The sequence below is a fragment of the Oryctolagus cuniculus genome, chromosome 2, assembly GCF_964237555.1.
Source record: "Oryctolagus cuniculus chromosome 2, mOryCun1.1, whole genome shotgun sequence".
Taxonomy (NCBI): Eukaryota; Metazoa; Chordata; class Mammalia; order Lagomorpha; family Leporidae; genus Oryctolagus; species Oryctolagus cuniculus.
Window position 1 is genome coordinate 165,379,284 of NC_091433.1, and position 16,928 is coordinate 165,396,211.

The following is a 16,928-nucleotide window of genomic DNA, read 5'->3' on the forward strand; positions in this document are numbered from 1 at the left end:
CTTTCATCCCATTTCAACATATCCTTCAACCTCCTATAAAAATAATTCAACTAACGCCAACTCAACATATTAGAGTAGATCTCTTAGTAATTGCATTTTGTCTCAAAAAACCTTATCATGTAGTCTTATACATACAGTACTGTCAACTAATATTTAGGTTTCATATTTAAACTTCATTTCATTCTGTTTTAATATGATCAGTTATAACATATCTTGGGGTTTTTTTTTTAAGAGAGCCCCTTTCAAATGTTTTCTGTCATCCAAAAATTAATCCAGAAATCAGCTCCCTTTAATCCTGCTTTGTGGCTTAGATTCTTCAGCTGTTTGAACCACTCATGTTGGTTTCTGCAAGCCCATGCTAATGCAAAAATAGCCTCTCCCATGGCAGAGAATAATCCTACATGGAAATGATCTGCTTCTGAACCTAAGAGAGAAATCATGGCAACAGTGATTTAAGACTGCTTCCCCAGGGGCAGGCGTTTGCCCTAGTAGTTAAGACACCCACATCCCACATCAGAGTGCCTGGTTGATGCCCAGCTCCAGCTGTGGCTTCAGCTTCCTGCTAATGCAACCCCTGCAGAGAGCAGCAATAGCTCAAGTGGTTGGGTCCCTGCCAGCCATAGGGGAGACCTGGCATTTGGGGAGTGAACCAGCACATGGAGGATCTCACTCTGTCTCTCCCTCTCTCTGCCACTCCTTTCCTCTCTCCTGCTCAAAAACAAATTATATTTTTAAAATAAAATGATTATGTGTATATATATATAATATCCTAAAAGGAATGCTTTCCCAGATTAAGATAATACTTTAAAATTTGTCTTTTTTTAAGATGTATTTATTTATTTGAAAGGGAGAGTTACAGAGAGAAAGGGAAAGAGAGAGAGAGAAAGAGAGGTCTTTCGTCGGCTGGTTCACACCCCAAATGGTGAAGTGGCCAGGGCTGGGCCAGGCTGAAGCCAGGAGCCTGGAACTCCATCCTGGTCTTCCACTCTCAATGGCAGGGGATCAACTACGTGGTCCATCTTCCGTTGCTTTCCCAGGCACACTGGGAGCTGACTCAGAAATGGAGCAGCTGGGACAATCCAGAGCCCATATGTGATGCTGGCATTGCAGTAAGCAGCTTAATCCTCTGTATCAATGCCAGCCCATAACATAAAAAATGTCAAGATACAACTGTTACTTTGCATTTTGTAATAACATTATTCTACAAAGTTCTTTTCACATAAAAATGCAATACTCAGATCCGGCGTTGTGGCATGGTGGGTAAAGCCGCAGCCTACAGTGCCAGCATCCCACCTGGGCGCTGGTTCAGGTCCTGGCTGCTTCACTTCCAACCCAGCTCTCTGCAATGGCCTGGGAAAGCAGTGGAGGATGGCACTAGTCCTTAGACCTCTGTACCCGTCTGTGTAGGGGACCCAGAGGAAGCTCCAGGCTCCCGGCTTTGGATCAGCCCAGCTCTAGCCATTGTGGCTATTTTGGGAGTGAACCAGTGGATGGGAGACTTCCCTCTCTCTCTGCCTCTGCCTCTCTGTAACTCTGCGTTTCAAATAAATAATTTTAAAAAACTGCAGTACTTTATAGTAGTTCAGAGCATGAGCTTTAGAGCCATACTCTTCAGTTCAAATCCCTCTGTTACCACTTTCAAGTCACGTGATCTTGAATACATTTAACTACTCTACGCATATAAAATGGGGTTACAGTACCACCTACCTTATGGGATTGTGGTGAGGATTGAGTGTCAAAAACATGTAAATCAGGGCTGACACTGTGGCTCAGTAAGTTAAGCCTCTCCCTGCGATGACAGCTTTCCAAATGAGCACCAGTTTGAATCCTAGCTGCTCCTCTTCTGATTCAGCTCTCTGTTAAAGGCTTAAGAAAGCAACAGAGGATGCCCCGAGTCCTTGGGCCACTGCACCTGTGTGGGAGACGTGGAAGAAGCTCCTGGCTCCTGGCTTCGGATTGGCCTAACTCAGGCCATTGCGGCCATTTGGGGGGTGAACCAGTGGATGGAAGACCTCTCTTGTCTCTCCCTCTCTCTGTCTGTAACTCTGCCACTCAAATAAATAAATCTTTTTTTTTTTTTTTTTTTTTTTTTTTTTTTTGGACAGGCAGAGTGGACAGTGAGAGAGAGACAGAGAGAAAGGTCTTCCTTTTGCCGTTGGTTCACCCTCCAGTGGCCGCTGGGGCTGGCGCGCTGCGGCTGGCACACCGCACTGATCTGAAGGCAGGAGTCAGGTGCTTCTCCTGGTCTCCCATGGGTGCAGGGCCCAAGCACTTGGGCCATCCTCCACTGCACTCCCTGGCCACAGCAGAGAGCTGGCCTGGAAGAGGGGCAACTGGGACAGAATCCTGTGCCCCGACCGGGACTAGAACCTGGTGGGCCCGGCGCCGCAAGGCGGAGGATTAGCCTAGTGAGCCGCGGCACTGGCAAATAAATAAATCTTAAAAATAAAAATGTAAACCTCTCTTGATACTACCCAGCACAGAATCAGCACTCACTAAGTATTCTTAGTATTATCAACTCACAAAGGCACAGCATTCCTTTTATAATTTTGGAAGCAGATTTGTAAAATAAAGAGAAATCCTAGAAAAGTGGAATTCTGTAAAATTAACCATCAGGAAATGAGAGTGTTAGATTTATAAAATAATATGTATAATTATAGATACTCATATAAAATTGTATTTATCTTTCTCTTACCTGGAAAGTATCTTCCAGCAAGTCAATTACCGTCCCAGGGACTTCTGCTGTCATTGAACTTGAAGCTGCCTGCACTCCCCGAGTCGGCTAGTCCGTCCCACCCTCCAGTTGGCCCCAGTACATTAGTCAGTAATAGTTTGCTAAATGTTTGTTCTGGACAGGGAACACACAGCAGACAGAGGCTCCAACTAACTTCATCTGTGTGGCAGCTTCAATTTCCTAATGGTTTAATTGACCAAGTTTGTGCTTCTAGATAACTGTTCCCCACAGCTGAAGACAATCTGAGTGCCTATGTGTTTGCAGGGGGAAAAATGCCACAGGCAATTAACCAAACCTGAGTACCACATAATTTACACAAAAATCATCAGCACTCTCTGCTGCCATGATGCTACCTTGATGTAGACTGTAAAGCGAACACTGCACAAGTTTTTTCTGCCTTCATTTCAAACCAAAACACCAATACATGTTTGGCAATTACATAGTTTCACAGAAGAAAAAAGAATTATAGATACAATTTATACAATTATATGGAAGAATTTATAGATACAATTTGATTATGCCTAAGGAAAATCTGCATTTAAAAATTGTGAGAGGGGTTGGGCATTATGGCACAATGGATCAAGCTGCCACCTGCAATGCCGGCAGCCCATATGGGCACTGGTTCAAGTCCTGGCTGCTCCACTTAAGATCCACCTCCCTGACTGGGAAAGCAGCAGAAAATGGCCCAAGTCCTTGGGTCCCTGCACCTACAGGGGAGACCAGGATGAAGCTCCTGGCTCCCGGCTTCGGCATGGCCCGGCCCCAGTTGTTGAGGCCATCTGGGGAGTTAACCAGAGGATGGATGATCTCTCTCTCTCTCTCTCTCTCTCTCTCTGCATCTCTGTCTTTAAAATGCATACAATAAATCTTTTAAAAAAAAAAAGTGAGGAAAAACTAAAGCAGTAATGGTGATTCTGTTAATGTAATGGGGTTTTTTTTTTTGTACTTTTCTCCTTTTATCCATTTCCCAAAGTTTTCATTATTTACTACATTATTTTTAAAATAAAAATATTAAATCTAAAGCCGGCGCCGTGGCTCAATAGGCTAATCCTCCACCTTGCGGCGCCGGCACACCGGGTTCTAGTCCCGGTTGGGGCGCCAGACTCTGTCCCGGTTGCCCCTCTTCCAGGCCAGCTCTCTGCTATGGCCAGGGAGTGCAGTGGAGGATGGCCCAGGTGCTTGGGCCCTGCACCCCATGGGAGACCAGGAAAAGCACCTGGCTCCTGGCTCCTGCCAGGATCAGCGCGGTGCGCCGGCTGCAGCGGCGGCCATTGGAGGGTGAACCAACGGCAAAAGGAAGACCTTTCTCTCTCTGTCTCTCTCTCACTGTCCACTCTGCCTGTCACAAAAAAAAAAAAAAAAAAAAAAAAAAAAAAAAAAAAAAAATATTAAATCTATAAACTATAAAAACTGGATGGCATTAAATTGTATAATTATTCATTCATATAAAAAGTAAAAATTCACAACATGGTATTTAATTCTTATTTTTATTTCCATTAAATTAATCCCACAAAGATTTCGTAAAGCAATGTGAGAGACTTCAAACTATATTTCTGTTTTGTATTATATGTAATAGATTTCCAAATATGAAAAGTCATAAAATTAAGGCTACATATTGAATAATATCATCATTTTTAAATACTGTTTAGAAAACAATCCTGTTGAATAAATGAATCTAACCTCACTTCATCATTTCAACTAAAGTTTTTAAAAGATATTTCTTTTCTGTTTCCTTCATATGTTCTCTTTATTTTAATCTTTAATGAAAATTAATGAGCAATTTAGGACACAATATAAGTCTAGGATTCACTGATCACATATTCAAAGCCACCTACGGAATGAATCTATAGGATACGAATTTCACACAGCATATGTTTGGAATCAGATTACTAAAAATCTTGACTTTTGAATTCAGTACTAGAAGCAATTACCAAACACTACATCAGAATGACAAATGCAGATATTCTGCCACAAAAGCTTGTAGGATTTTGTTTAGATTGTCAATGGTTGATTCATCCAGACTTCCTTCGTCGTCATCCATGGAGTGCCAGACTTCAGGGAAAGGAGAGGGTATCAGATGCAGAACCGGGACGCCTAGGAACAAAGAACGGACTTGTAACCAAGAGCAAGCTTCCAGGAGGGGAGCAGAAAGTGTTACTCTGCAAGCAGAAACTCCTAAGCTCTACCAAACAAGCCTGACAATCACCACCTCCCGCTAACCTGATATCCTACCCTGGTACTCCACAATCATAAACCAAGTAGCTATAAAGTAACCACTACGCATCCGTCCCTGTTCAATGTGTTGAGGTTTCATTAGTGAAAAGGTAAAACCCCTCCCACCTGGAGCTTTCATTCCAGTGGAGAAAGCAGCAGGTAAAACATCGAAAACATAACGTTTGGGGGCAGATGTGTGGCACTTGGAATGCCCACATCCCATATCAAAGTGCCTGGGTTCAAGTCCCAGCTCTGCGTCAGTACCAGCTTCCTAGGGAACAGGTGACGGCTCAAGTAGTTGGGCTCCTGCTACCTATGTGGGCGACCTGGATTGAATTCTGGGTTCCTAGATTTGGCCTGGCCCAGCCTCAGGTGTTGCAAGCATTTGGAGAGTGAATCAAAGGATGGGAGATATCTCTCAGATATAGAGCTAATTTTTTAAAAACATGTAACGTTTGGATTTAATAAGGGCTTATTAAGAATAATAAAAGAAAGTAAAGGAATGTAGAGTGAGAGGCCGGCAGCAGAACCAACAAAGAAGATGTTTAATGTCAGAGAAGACCTTCTGAGAACCCAGTATTTAAACTGAGAGAAGCACCCAGGGGAAGGCAGAGGACTGGTGATGCCCATTCCAAGCAGCAGTATCAGCAAGTGCGAGGATCCTAAGGCAGAAATGTGCTTGGCCTGTGGCTGGATCACAGCAACAGCTGGAGACAGGAGGTGATGCAGAAGAGAGGGAACAGAGTCAGAAGATGGAGACCCTTGTAGGTCATGGGAAACACTTTGGGTCTGATTCCAAACGACAAGCCAGTAGAGCTCTAAAACAGGAAAGTGGCATGATTCAATTTACATTTGTTAAAGACATACTTGAAAGGCAGAGATACAGAGAGAGAAGGAGAGAGAGAGAGAGAGAGAGAGAGAATATCTTCCATCTACTGCTTCACTCCCCAAATGGCAGCAACAGCTTGGGCTAGGCCAGGCTGAAGCCAGGAGCTTCTTCCAGGTCTCCCACATAGGTGCAGGGGCTCCAGCACTTGAGCCATCTTCCCCTGCTTTCCCAGGTGCATTAGCAGGGAGCTGGATCAGAAGTAGGGCAGCCAGGACTCAAACCAGCATCCACACGGGATGCTGGCACTACAGGTAGAGGCCTGGCCTTCTGTGCCACAGCATAGGCCCCTTGATTTACATTTTTAAAGGAAAACTCTAACTCCTAAGCAAAAACACAGGAAAGTAGGGAAAAATTTAGTAAGGTCAATGTTTAAGGATGGTCTTAGTGATTCAAAAGGCACCAATTACTCTTTATGTTTAGTTTGTCAAAGGTAAGCAGTAATTAGACCCCTGAAGAGTTTCACTGCTAGAAAAAAGCTGTCATCACATCAGGAAACTAAACAAGGTTTTGGAAGGAGTCATGGCTGAAATGTGATCTCGTTCTACTCCTAAGAGCAGATAAGTGATAAGTAGTCTTGGAATTTCAAAATGCACGTAAAGTAGAATAAGTAAAATAAGTAGAAAAAACAGACATGAACACACACACACATTACCTTTTCTTAAAAATGGAATATGGTCATCCTGAATCAGACCTCCATAACCAAAGTTCTGGAAATACTGCCTCTCCAAAGAGTGGTCCTTGAGCAAACCCAATTCGTGAAGTTCTTGTTCTGCAAATGATAAGTAATCAGATACATGAAATTTTTTTTTTTTTTTTTGACAGGCAGAGTGGACAGTGAGAGAGAGAGACAGAGAGAAAGGTCTTCCTTTGCCGTTGGTTCACCCTCCAATGGCCGCCACGGCCGGCGCGCTGCGGCCGGCGCACCACACTGATCCGATGGCAGGAGCCAGGAGCCAGGTGCTTTTCCTGGTCTCCCATGGGGTGCAGGGCCCAAGCACCTGGGCCATCCTCCACTGCACTCCCTGGCCAGAGCAGAGAGCTGGCCTGGAAGAGGGGCAACCGGGACAGAATCCGGCGCCCCAACCGGGACTAGAACCCGGTGTGCCAGCGCCGCTAGGCGGAGGATTAGCCTAGTGAGCCACGGCACCGGCCAGATACATGAATATTTTATCTGATCAAGACGAGGAATACATCCTTATTCAAGGAGTTTGAAATCTTAGTGCTTATGGCCATCATTTAAAAACATTGTAGAGTGGCCGGCACTGTGGCATAGCAGGTTAGGCCTCTGCCTGCGATGCCAGTATCCCATATGGACACTGGTTTGAGTCCCAGCTGCTCTACTTCGGATCCAGCTCCCTGTTAATGTGCCTGGGAAAGCACAAATGCTTGGGCCCCTGCACCCATGGGAGAGACCCAGATTAAACTCCTGGCTCCTGGCTTTGGATCAGCCCAGCTTCGGCCATTGCGGCCAACTGGGGAGTGAACTAGCAGGTGGAAGATCTCTAACTCTTTCAAATAAATAATTAAAAAAAACTAAAAATGACCTTAAACAACAACAAACAGTTAAAAAATATACTATAGAGCACTGAGTATGACTACACCCATGACAATAAATTTTGGGGTCAAACTTGAGTGTGCCAGAGCAGAGTCACACATGGCTCTAACCTTACAGGGGAGACTCCTTGTAGAGGTAGAACTAAGAACAATGAGGAAATGGAAAGTGAGAAAACTAATGGAGAATGGGGAAACACAAGTGGAGACGCTTCTGAAGCATGCCTTAGGAGCAGAGGCTGCCGTGGGTTTGAATAGTCAAACAGAATGGGGATGAAATACATCAAGCGATCACTCTATGGGAAAAGGATAGCGACCCACAGCGATGCTTCTCAAAGTGTAGCCACTGACCAGCAGCATCACCTGGGAACTTGTTAGGAAGGCAAATTATCTAGGCACTCAGATAATTATTTACTGAGTCAGAAAGCCTGGGGGTGGAACCTAGCAACCTGTGTTGCAAAAAGCCCTTTAGGTGATGCTGAGGCACAAGAAAATTTGAGAACCACTGGCCTGCGTCCCATCACCCTTGTCATCTTGTAACATATGTGCATAACCCAAGAGATCACAAGATTAGAAGATAACCAAATGAAACTTCCTAGGGTATTTGGGGTTTTTAATTGCTAAATCTAAAGGTTAAAGCAGACCAGCTGGTAAGCAAACGTATGTAATATGATTTTAGGAACACTGAGAAAGCCCTGATCACCACAAAAACAATATTCTTTTCAGTTTGTTAATATCTAGAATTCCTTTATCATTGTATACAACTTTTCCTTATATAATTAGAGATACAGTTGAAGTATAAATACCTCTAGGAGGGGTAGCACAATGGGTTAAAGTTTCATTTAAGTACCAGTGACTGATATAAGTTCAATCTGTTACAGGAAACAGGAAAAGTATGTAAAATCCTCTAAGGAAAGCCAAACTCGAGGTTACCATCAAACTAAGGAAAACACGCTGCAAGGAATAGATCACTCAGTGCATATTCACAACACCAGAAGAACAATTCTTTCAGACCAGGAATTGAAACTCGCCAAAGAGGAGCATCTGAGATTCAGCGAGAAGGTTTTTCATTTGATTCTAGATCTGGATATTGACCAATTCTTAACTCACAGCAAAAGCATGAATTAAGAATTACTGCTCAGAACTAATATTATTCTATCTTGTTCCAAGAAGTGTGTGTGGCTAGAAGGAATTTCTAGCATGAAGTTCTTGCCTCAGAAGTGGCTTCCTGGACTAGATTCTTCAATGAGGGTCTATTTCATTTACATCTTTCTCTGCTGTCTGACAGGTTTGTTCTGTTTTGCTTTGTTCTGGGAGAGAAGGTAGAAGAATGAAGGGAAGAAGTTACTCTTTTCCTTCCTCCAGCACCCAAGCCAATGTCTTCGCCACAGATGCTGATTTGTTGGTTGGCCTGGCCTGATCTGGCCTGCTGTCCTCTCATTTACCCAACTCTAAATCCCCTTTTTAATGGTTCTGGAAGAATCTGGATTTCTTTTGTGTCCTGATCTCTTACATCTTTGGAAAACTGGCAGAGATTGCACTAGATTTAAAGGAAAATGATGTCCACATAAGGTAAAAAATATCGGAGATGACAAAGACAGTGGTGGAAAGGAAAATCTTTTGGTATCATTAGAAGAATTTGACTTTCATCATTAGCCAACAGGCCTTGCTGAGTAAAATTTTTCCTAGAAATACATTTCATAGGTTTCAAACAAAACTCTGGGGAAATATCATCAATTCGTTTCTAAGGATATACAAACACGAAATGTGGTATTTTATGGTTTAAATTCAAAATACAGTTTCCTGCAACAATATAAATGGGACTTACAGATATGAACAGGAATAATAAAATAATCAATGAAGATAGGAAAAAGGCAGAAAAAAGTTTATTACATATTTAAATCACAGATTCTTAAATTTTAAATTCAGCATTTGTCAGTAGGAAGAAATTGTTTAAGCCTTTAAAAATAGCTGTGGTGGGGCAGGCATTCAGCATAGCAGTTAAAACATGGCTTGGACTGCTCACATCCCATATTGGAATGCCTGGGTTTAAGTCCCAGCTCCACTTCCATTCCAGCTTCCTGCTAATGAGCATAAGCAGGCAGCATGTGATGCCTCAAGTAGTTGAGTCCCTGCCACCCACATGGGAGATCCAGACTGAGTTCTGGACTCCTAGCTTTGGCCTGACCCAGCCCTGGCTGTTGCAGGCATTTGGGGGAGTGAACCAGTAGATGGGAGATATTTCTCTCAGTTTCTCCCTCCCTTTCTGTCACTCTGCTTTTTTGAATAATAAATAAAACAAACAACGACTTTTAAAAATGATGCTTACCAATTGCTTTGAATCTATTAAACCATCTGGCAGTGTTTGAAAAAAAATTGGGGAATGTTGGGTTCGAAGCTCCAATTAAATCCAATAAGACCAATAAATCCTAAGGTAGAAAAAAATGTATTATTCAATCTCTGTCATCAAAACACGCTTAATTGTCATCAATAATGAAAAACAGTCAAAACTAGCTGCACTTTTGTAATTGAGAATAATATGAGAGTTACATAAATAACAAAGGTTTAATAACATTGTGTGCTAATTATTTTGGAGAATTGTTAAATCTTGATTTTGCAGTGTGAACAAATGGCAAAGTGTTGATTCTTTCTGTGAGCAATCCCAAAAGAATATCACCAAAGATAAATTACAATGAGAACATTTGGATAAATATTTCATAGAGTGAAAAAAACACATTTACTTGATTTTCAGATGGGAATCCATGCTGGTCTGATCTTCTATCCCATTTAGAAGTAGTCATTTTGGAGCCAGCATTGTGGCGTAGCAGATAAAGCTGTTGCCTGCAATGCCGGCATCCCATGTGGGTGCCAGTTTGTTTTCCAGCTGTTAGACTTCCGATCCAATTCCTTGCTAATGGTCACGGAAAAGCAGTGGATGAGGGCCCAAGTGTTTGGACCCCTGTTACCCACCATGGTATACTGGAAGAAGCTCCTAGCTCCTGGCTTCAGCCTTGCCCAGCCCGGAACATTGCAGCCATCTGGGAATCGAACCAGTGGATAGAAGATTCTCTCTCTCTCTCTCTCTCTCTCTCTGTGTGTGTGTGTGTTTCTCCTTCTCTCTTCCCCTGACTTTCAAATAAATCTTTTTTTAAAAAAAGTAGACATTTTACCCTTAGTTTGTGCTCTGTCTATAGGAAAGCACTAGAATGGTAATTATTTATTAATCAAGCAGAATATAAGAAAAACTTGGTATACAAGAGCTACATGACATCGTGTTTCTGGATCTCTGTTTCCTTGAGTATCAAACAAGGAGTTCAAATTAGCTGATCTGAAAAGGCCCTGTCTGGTTATAAGGCTCTATAATTAAACCAGTGTTCCTTCACTTGCTGGCGCCGTAAAACAACAGCAGACTTGAGGAATCTCTCAAGACTACCCCTAGATTAAGACCACCTGATTAGAAGTGACATAGCATGTAGGTAAATATTTATCATAGCTCCTGACACAGAGTAGATAAATATTCTCAGTTTATGTTTCTAAAGACATGGTATGAATAAACCCATGAACGGTAATTAAATGTATTCATGGTAAAAAAAAAAAATGGTGTGTTTGGAATAGGAAAAAAAAATATCAGAGTTGAATAAGCTACTAAGATTTTGTTTCTGCAAAAAACAGTCTTAAGCACCACTGTGGAGTCTTCTATTTGGACTGATATGGAAATGATTTTGTTTCTACTACTGATCAGCCAGGTCTCCCCTCCTTCTCAGAATCCATCTTATCTACCCTGGAACAAGTGAATAAATGAGGTGCTGACCATGTTCCCTTGATCCAATGTGAGCTTCCAGCAGACAACAGGGGGTTGGAGACAATGCCAATGTCAAGTATGTTAGAATCCTAGAAGGCATTCAAGGTGGCCATCTGGACCCATAGGGTGAAGGTCAGTGGCAGAACCAAGGACAAACGGAGGGGCTGGCAGTACACCAAGGGGATGATGGTCAGGCATGGATGAAGACACTGGGAAGGGAGTCTTCAGGGTCACATGAGGTTCTAAACTGGGCTTAGTGAGGACTTAGGGACTGAGATCAAATATGGTAAGAGAATCAGAGTGGTGAGCGGACTCAGGGGCAGGATATGTGATTTAGAATGCAGTGTAGGGCCCAGGAAGAGGATGAAATAGGGCTGCATGTTGCAACTATTCTTAGCGCTAGTAGCAGCATCAAAAGGTGCCTCTTTCCATATCAAAAATGCCACATCAAAACCAACACACCAAAATGTCACATACACATTGGCATCACTGTGAGAGTCACCAAAGAAAGACTTCATTCCCATCCCTAGTACCCCAGGCTCCTCTGCCTTTATAAAGGCCTCAATGAGGGAATTCGCACCTCCATCGCAATTCAGTACTAGGGGCATGTGCTCCCATTGGATCAAAGTGGAACTGATGTTCCCTTCATCTGATCTTTGCATTGTTTTAATTAAACTCAGTCAAACATGGCTCCGAAGCCAGAGTCATTCTTTTTAGCTCTGGGATTCCTCAAACACCCAATGCCTGCCAAGGAATGCTCTGTTATAAACACTCTGCTCCAAGGGTGCCGCGGTGCTTTGAGGTCTTTACTTGGCCTTGGCAGTCTCTTCCTTGCAAGCAGAGCCTGCAGATGCAGCACCATGGAAACCACACCGACTAACCATGCCATGCAGTTGGTTGGTGCCTCTCGCTCCAGGTGGGTGCGGGGTCGATGCCATCTTCGCAGCCAGGTGCCGGGACCCGTACAGAGAATCTTGAGGCGACCAGTGGAGAAAAGCTTCTTCTCCATCGAAGAAGATCAGCTGCAGTGAGACGGCTGTCCTGGAGTCTGACACATTCTGGCGAAAAGAACAATAAAGAGATGGCAAACGTGCGTACAGACTTAAAAATCGCACACTTTCCTTTTTTACTGGGCCGTGAAAAACACAAGATACCAAAGCAAGTAAACGGTGCCAAAATGTGTTGCGCACCACTTCCTCTCTGAAAACCATCACATCTGGCACAATCTTCACCCGTACCAGTATCACCTTCTCCCACTCCCTCTGAAAATATTCTTAGTCTTCAGAGAACTTTCAAGTAATGGAACTACATCAAAGAGCTCTGTGACACGCCACCCGGTGCCTCTTCAAGAGCTGTTACCCCAGCTGCTGGCAGGGTTGGCAGCCACTTTAATGACTGCCTCAGTTGCCCCTCCTAGGGGTGTCCTACACCCAACGATTGGCCTCTTCAGGTACCGGGGGCTCTCGAAAGCACCACCGCATCTCCAGAGCTCCCCAGAGGTTGGCTGAAGCTGTTGAACCTGCACGGCAGCTCAACTTCCCCTCTGCCTAATCTGATTTCTTTCCTCTCCCTGCTGCCTGTGTGGATCCAAGGCCACTCCCTACTGAATGACCTAAATGCTGAACTTCCTCTCTGAGTGTGCTCCCTGGGGAAGTCAACCTAAAACAACTGAAGCACTTGCTTACCTCTCAACTTACGTAAGGCTGCAATTTTTTTTTTAGAGTTTATGTTCAAGAATCTGCTTTAGGAATGTTACAGTGACTGCAGGAATAATATCGATGACCTTTCCCTTCAAAAAACTTACATTTAAGTTAGGTTGGAGAGAGAAAAACAAACACATGAGCATAGCAAAAAGTGCCAAGGGCCACAGAGGTAACATGAAAGTCCTCTGGAAATTCGATGGGTTGAGATGTAGATACCTTGGGGTGTCAAGGAATGATTTGTTCATGAAAAAGACTATATTTGAGCAGAACTAGGAAGACTACCAGAATTCTGATTGGCTTTATATCTTACCACTGTCTGAGAGCAACCCTCACCTCTCAGATTCTGGTACTCTAACACCCGCAACTGTTCAACCCCATTGGAATCTCCAATCCATTGAGTCTTTCATCTTGCTATGTCCTTCACCCTCATAATGTTCTCACTTCATTCCAGATTCATTTTAAATTCCAGTCAATAATTCTAATCACTTCCTAGCAAACACCTACCACTCTCCTGCCTCTCTCCACCCTGGTCAAACTCTCATGACAAAAACATGACATTAAGTCCAACTCTCTGCCTACTTGGTGCCAACGCTCATGCAGCTGAATAGAAAACTATGCAACCACACTATTAGGTCTTGCTTAAAATTCATGACCACAAACCTTGCATTGGCCTTTCATGTTGACTGACAGTCCAGCTGTATTTTCTTAGTTCATTCACCCTCCTACTCTTCTAGGATTCCACATTCCTCCTCTTCCCAACTTGCAACACAACTCACCCATCCACACTCCCAACTGATGACCTTGATTTCTTCTTGCAATGCTCACATTAGATGTTAATATTTCTGCCTGTGCCCTAAATCTTATCTCTTTTCATCTATTTAGGGCCACCACTCCAGCAGAAATCATTTCTCTCCTACATCATTAATTTTTCCACCTTTGCTGGATAATTCCCATCAGCCTACAAACATGCTGTTGCTTCATTGCAAAGTGTTTGACCAGTTACTGTCCCATTTTGCTTGTCTCATTAACAGCCGCATTCTTCGAAAGAGTTGTCTGTTCTCACAATTCTTCTTCTTAAATCCATGCCAGTCAGGCTTTATCTCCACCACCTACTGAAGCCATTCTTGTCAAGGACAGCAACAACTTCTACATTGCCAAGTCCAAAGGTCAACTCTCAGTCTTCAACATTCTTGACCCCTTGGCAACACTTCATGTAGTTGATCACTCCCTCCCAGATACATTTGCTGTGTTTGGCTCCCAGGATCCTATATTCCTCTACCTCAGTCAACACTGATGGCTCTCTTCATTTCTCTTAAGGCTAGAGAGTCCAGGGCTTGCTCCTTGGTTCTCGTTTCTTTTCTGTCTACATTTGCTCCCTTGGTATTCATTATTGTGGCTTTGAAGTATATACATGCATATATTTTTATAGATTTATACATATCCATACATAGTTTCCCTAGTTATATGCATTTTTCATGAATTTTTAAAGATTCCTTACAGGCATGCATTTAAAATAGTTTCATAAAAATAAACATATCTTTTGATTCCATTTCTCATGAAGTTTTTTGAAGTATCTTCAAATATCCACACATAATACACACACACATATAAAATACACACACACATTTTTTTAAGATTTATTTATTTATTTGAAAGTCAGAGTTACACAGAGAGAGGAGAGGCAGAGAGAGAGAGAGGTCTTCCATCCTCTGGTCACTTGATTGGTCCCAGTGGGTCTCAACTGCCAGAGCTGCGCCGATCCAAAGCCAGGAGTCAGGAGCTTCCTCTAGGTCTCCTACGCAGGTGCAGGGGCCCAAGGACTTGGGCCATCTTCTACTGCTTTCCCAGGCCATAGCAGAGAGCTGAATTGGAAGTGAAGCAGTCGGGACTCGAACCGGTGCCCATATGGGATGCCGGCACTTAAGGCCAGGGTGTTAACCCGCTGTGCCACAGCACCGGCCAACACACACACATATTTATCAACAATTCCAAACAGTGTATCTCCAGCCCAGACTTCACATCAGATCTCCAGTCCTGTATACTCATTTGCCAGATGATTATCTCCACACAGATGTTTAATAGACATCTCACACATAAAGTGTTAAAGTCAAATAGTGATGTTCCTCCTGAGATGCACATTACCAACAGCATTCCCCAACCACACTGATGGCTACAACACCCTTGCAGTTACTCAAATCAAAAACCACCTCCCTATATGCATCCCTCTTCCTCTCGTTCTCCTCCCCTCCACCCCCCTCTACACACACACACACACACACACACACACACAGCCCAGGCCACCCTGCCTCTGCAAACCTATTTCCCACTGTTCCCCCCATCTCCCTCTCTTTTTCATTGGCTTCTTTTATTTGAGCTTAGGACATCTACACAAACATCTGCTCAAACATTCCAGAGACAACAGCACTTCAGTTTCTTGTGTACTTATGAACCCCTCCCAGAGTGCTGTCCTTAGATTTGCTCCAGCCCAGTCTGGCTGCCAATGAGGCCTGCTGCCTACCTGCCATCCAAAGGCCCCCCTCACCATCACCTGGGGACTCCCCCTGCCTCTCCTATACAGGGTCTCCAGTGGCCAGAACCCCCTGACTTCCCCTCCCTTGGTTTATTCCTTGGTTTTTCTGGAGCATGTCTTTAGGTAACTTCTAAAAAAGAAACAGCATATGAGAATGAATCCTGTTGAGACTTCACACATTGTATAACATTTTCATTCTATTTCCAAATTCGACTGATTGAGGATAAGGATCCTGGGTTGTAAATTTCTTCAGTGTTGAAGGTACAGTTTCCTTGTTTTCTACCTCCCAAGGTTTGTGCTGAGAAGTCTAAGGCCATTCTCAGTTCTAGTCCTCCTTGCATGACTATTACGTTCCTGGGATGATCTACTTACCAGAAGCAATAATCATTTCTCTGTTTGCTTGTTTTTGTTCCTCTTTCTAGAAAATATATTTCTCCTGCTTTAGTACAAGTTATATTTTACTAATTTTTGCTTTATTTTGAAAATAGTACTTTTATTTCCAAGAGGTCTCTCTTATTCTATGATTATTCTGTTGCAGCATTCTGGTTTGTTTCATGTATATAACTCCTTTTAAGGATATTAGGGGCCGGCACCATGGCTCATTTGGTTATTCCTTCTCCTGCAGCGCCAGCACCCCATATGGGCACCAGGTTCTAGTCCCGGTTGCTCCTCTTCCAGTCCAGCTCTCTGCTGTGGCCCGGGAGTGCAGTGGAGGATGGCCCAAGTGCTTGGGCCCTGCACCCACATGGGAGACCAGGAGGAAGCACCTGGCTCCTGGCTTCAGACTGGTGCAGCACCGACCATAGCGGCCATTTGGGGAGTGAACCAATGGAAGGAAAACCTTTCTCTCTGTCTCTCTCTCTCACTGTCTATAACTCTACCTGTCAAAATACATAAATAAAAGGATATTTAAAAAAAGTGTCCTTCATGTACCCCTTGGACTCTATTTCCTCCAACTTCATTTTTCAATTTATTTTATTTATTTTGCTTGCTTTCTTTCATACTGGAGACTGTCCTCAAATGCCTGGTCCTTGGGTTCATTCAAGTTAAAGAATGAAGCACTAAAACACTGGTTAGAGATGCAAATTCTAGCTTTAATAAAGAGCAATCTGGTGCCAAGTCAGTGTTTAACTTGAGAATCCCCCAGCGCCACTGTTGGTGCGTTGTTTTCTTCTTGAGGGACAGTCCACATTCTCCGGAGAAGGATCCTCAAGTTTTCTATCACATGAGTGGACATTGGCTGCTGGCTTTCTGGAGCTGGAAATGGGGACAGGGAGGGGACTTCATTACTGCCCTCCTGACAACTGAAATCTCCAAGTCCAAAAACTCCCTGGTTCAGTTTCGCTAGGAAAATGCCCTCCCACCTCCTGGTGAGGTACAGCTGGCATACTAGCCTACCTGCCAGGTGTGGGGTGGGAATCTGTATCTAAGAGCTCCTACTACAGACCTACACTCTGGTCCAGCTCTCTGCCTCACCTCTGCCTTCCTAAGCATAGCATATTTCA

At 43.5% G+C, this 16,928-nt stretch overlaps 1 protein-coding gene across 1 annotated transcript in view; it reads right to left on the bottom strand.

Moving 5' to 3' along the window:
• Positions 1-4,207: 4,207 nt before the first annotated feature.
• Positions 4,208-16,928, bottom strand: part of QPCT (glutaminyl-peptide cyclotransferase) — a 48,644-nt gene continuing 35,923 nt past the window's right edge. The window contains exons 4-7 of the mRNA XM_008254537.4: positions 12,072-12,248; positions 9,718-9,817; positions 6,490-6,606; positions 4,208-4,828 (exon numbers count right to left, since the gene is read on the bottom strand). Coding sequence (XP_008252759.2) covers positions 4,677-4,828; positions 6,490-6,606; positions 9,718-9,817; positions 12,072-12,248 — 546 coding nt within the window. The 3' untranslated portion in view covers positions 4,208-4,676. The remainder of the gene's footprint in view (positions 4,829-6,489; positions 6,607-9,717; positions 9,818-12,071; positions 12,249-16,928) is intronic.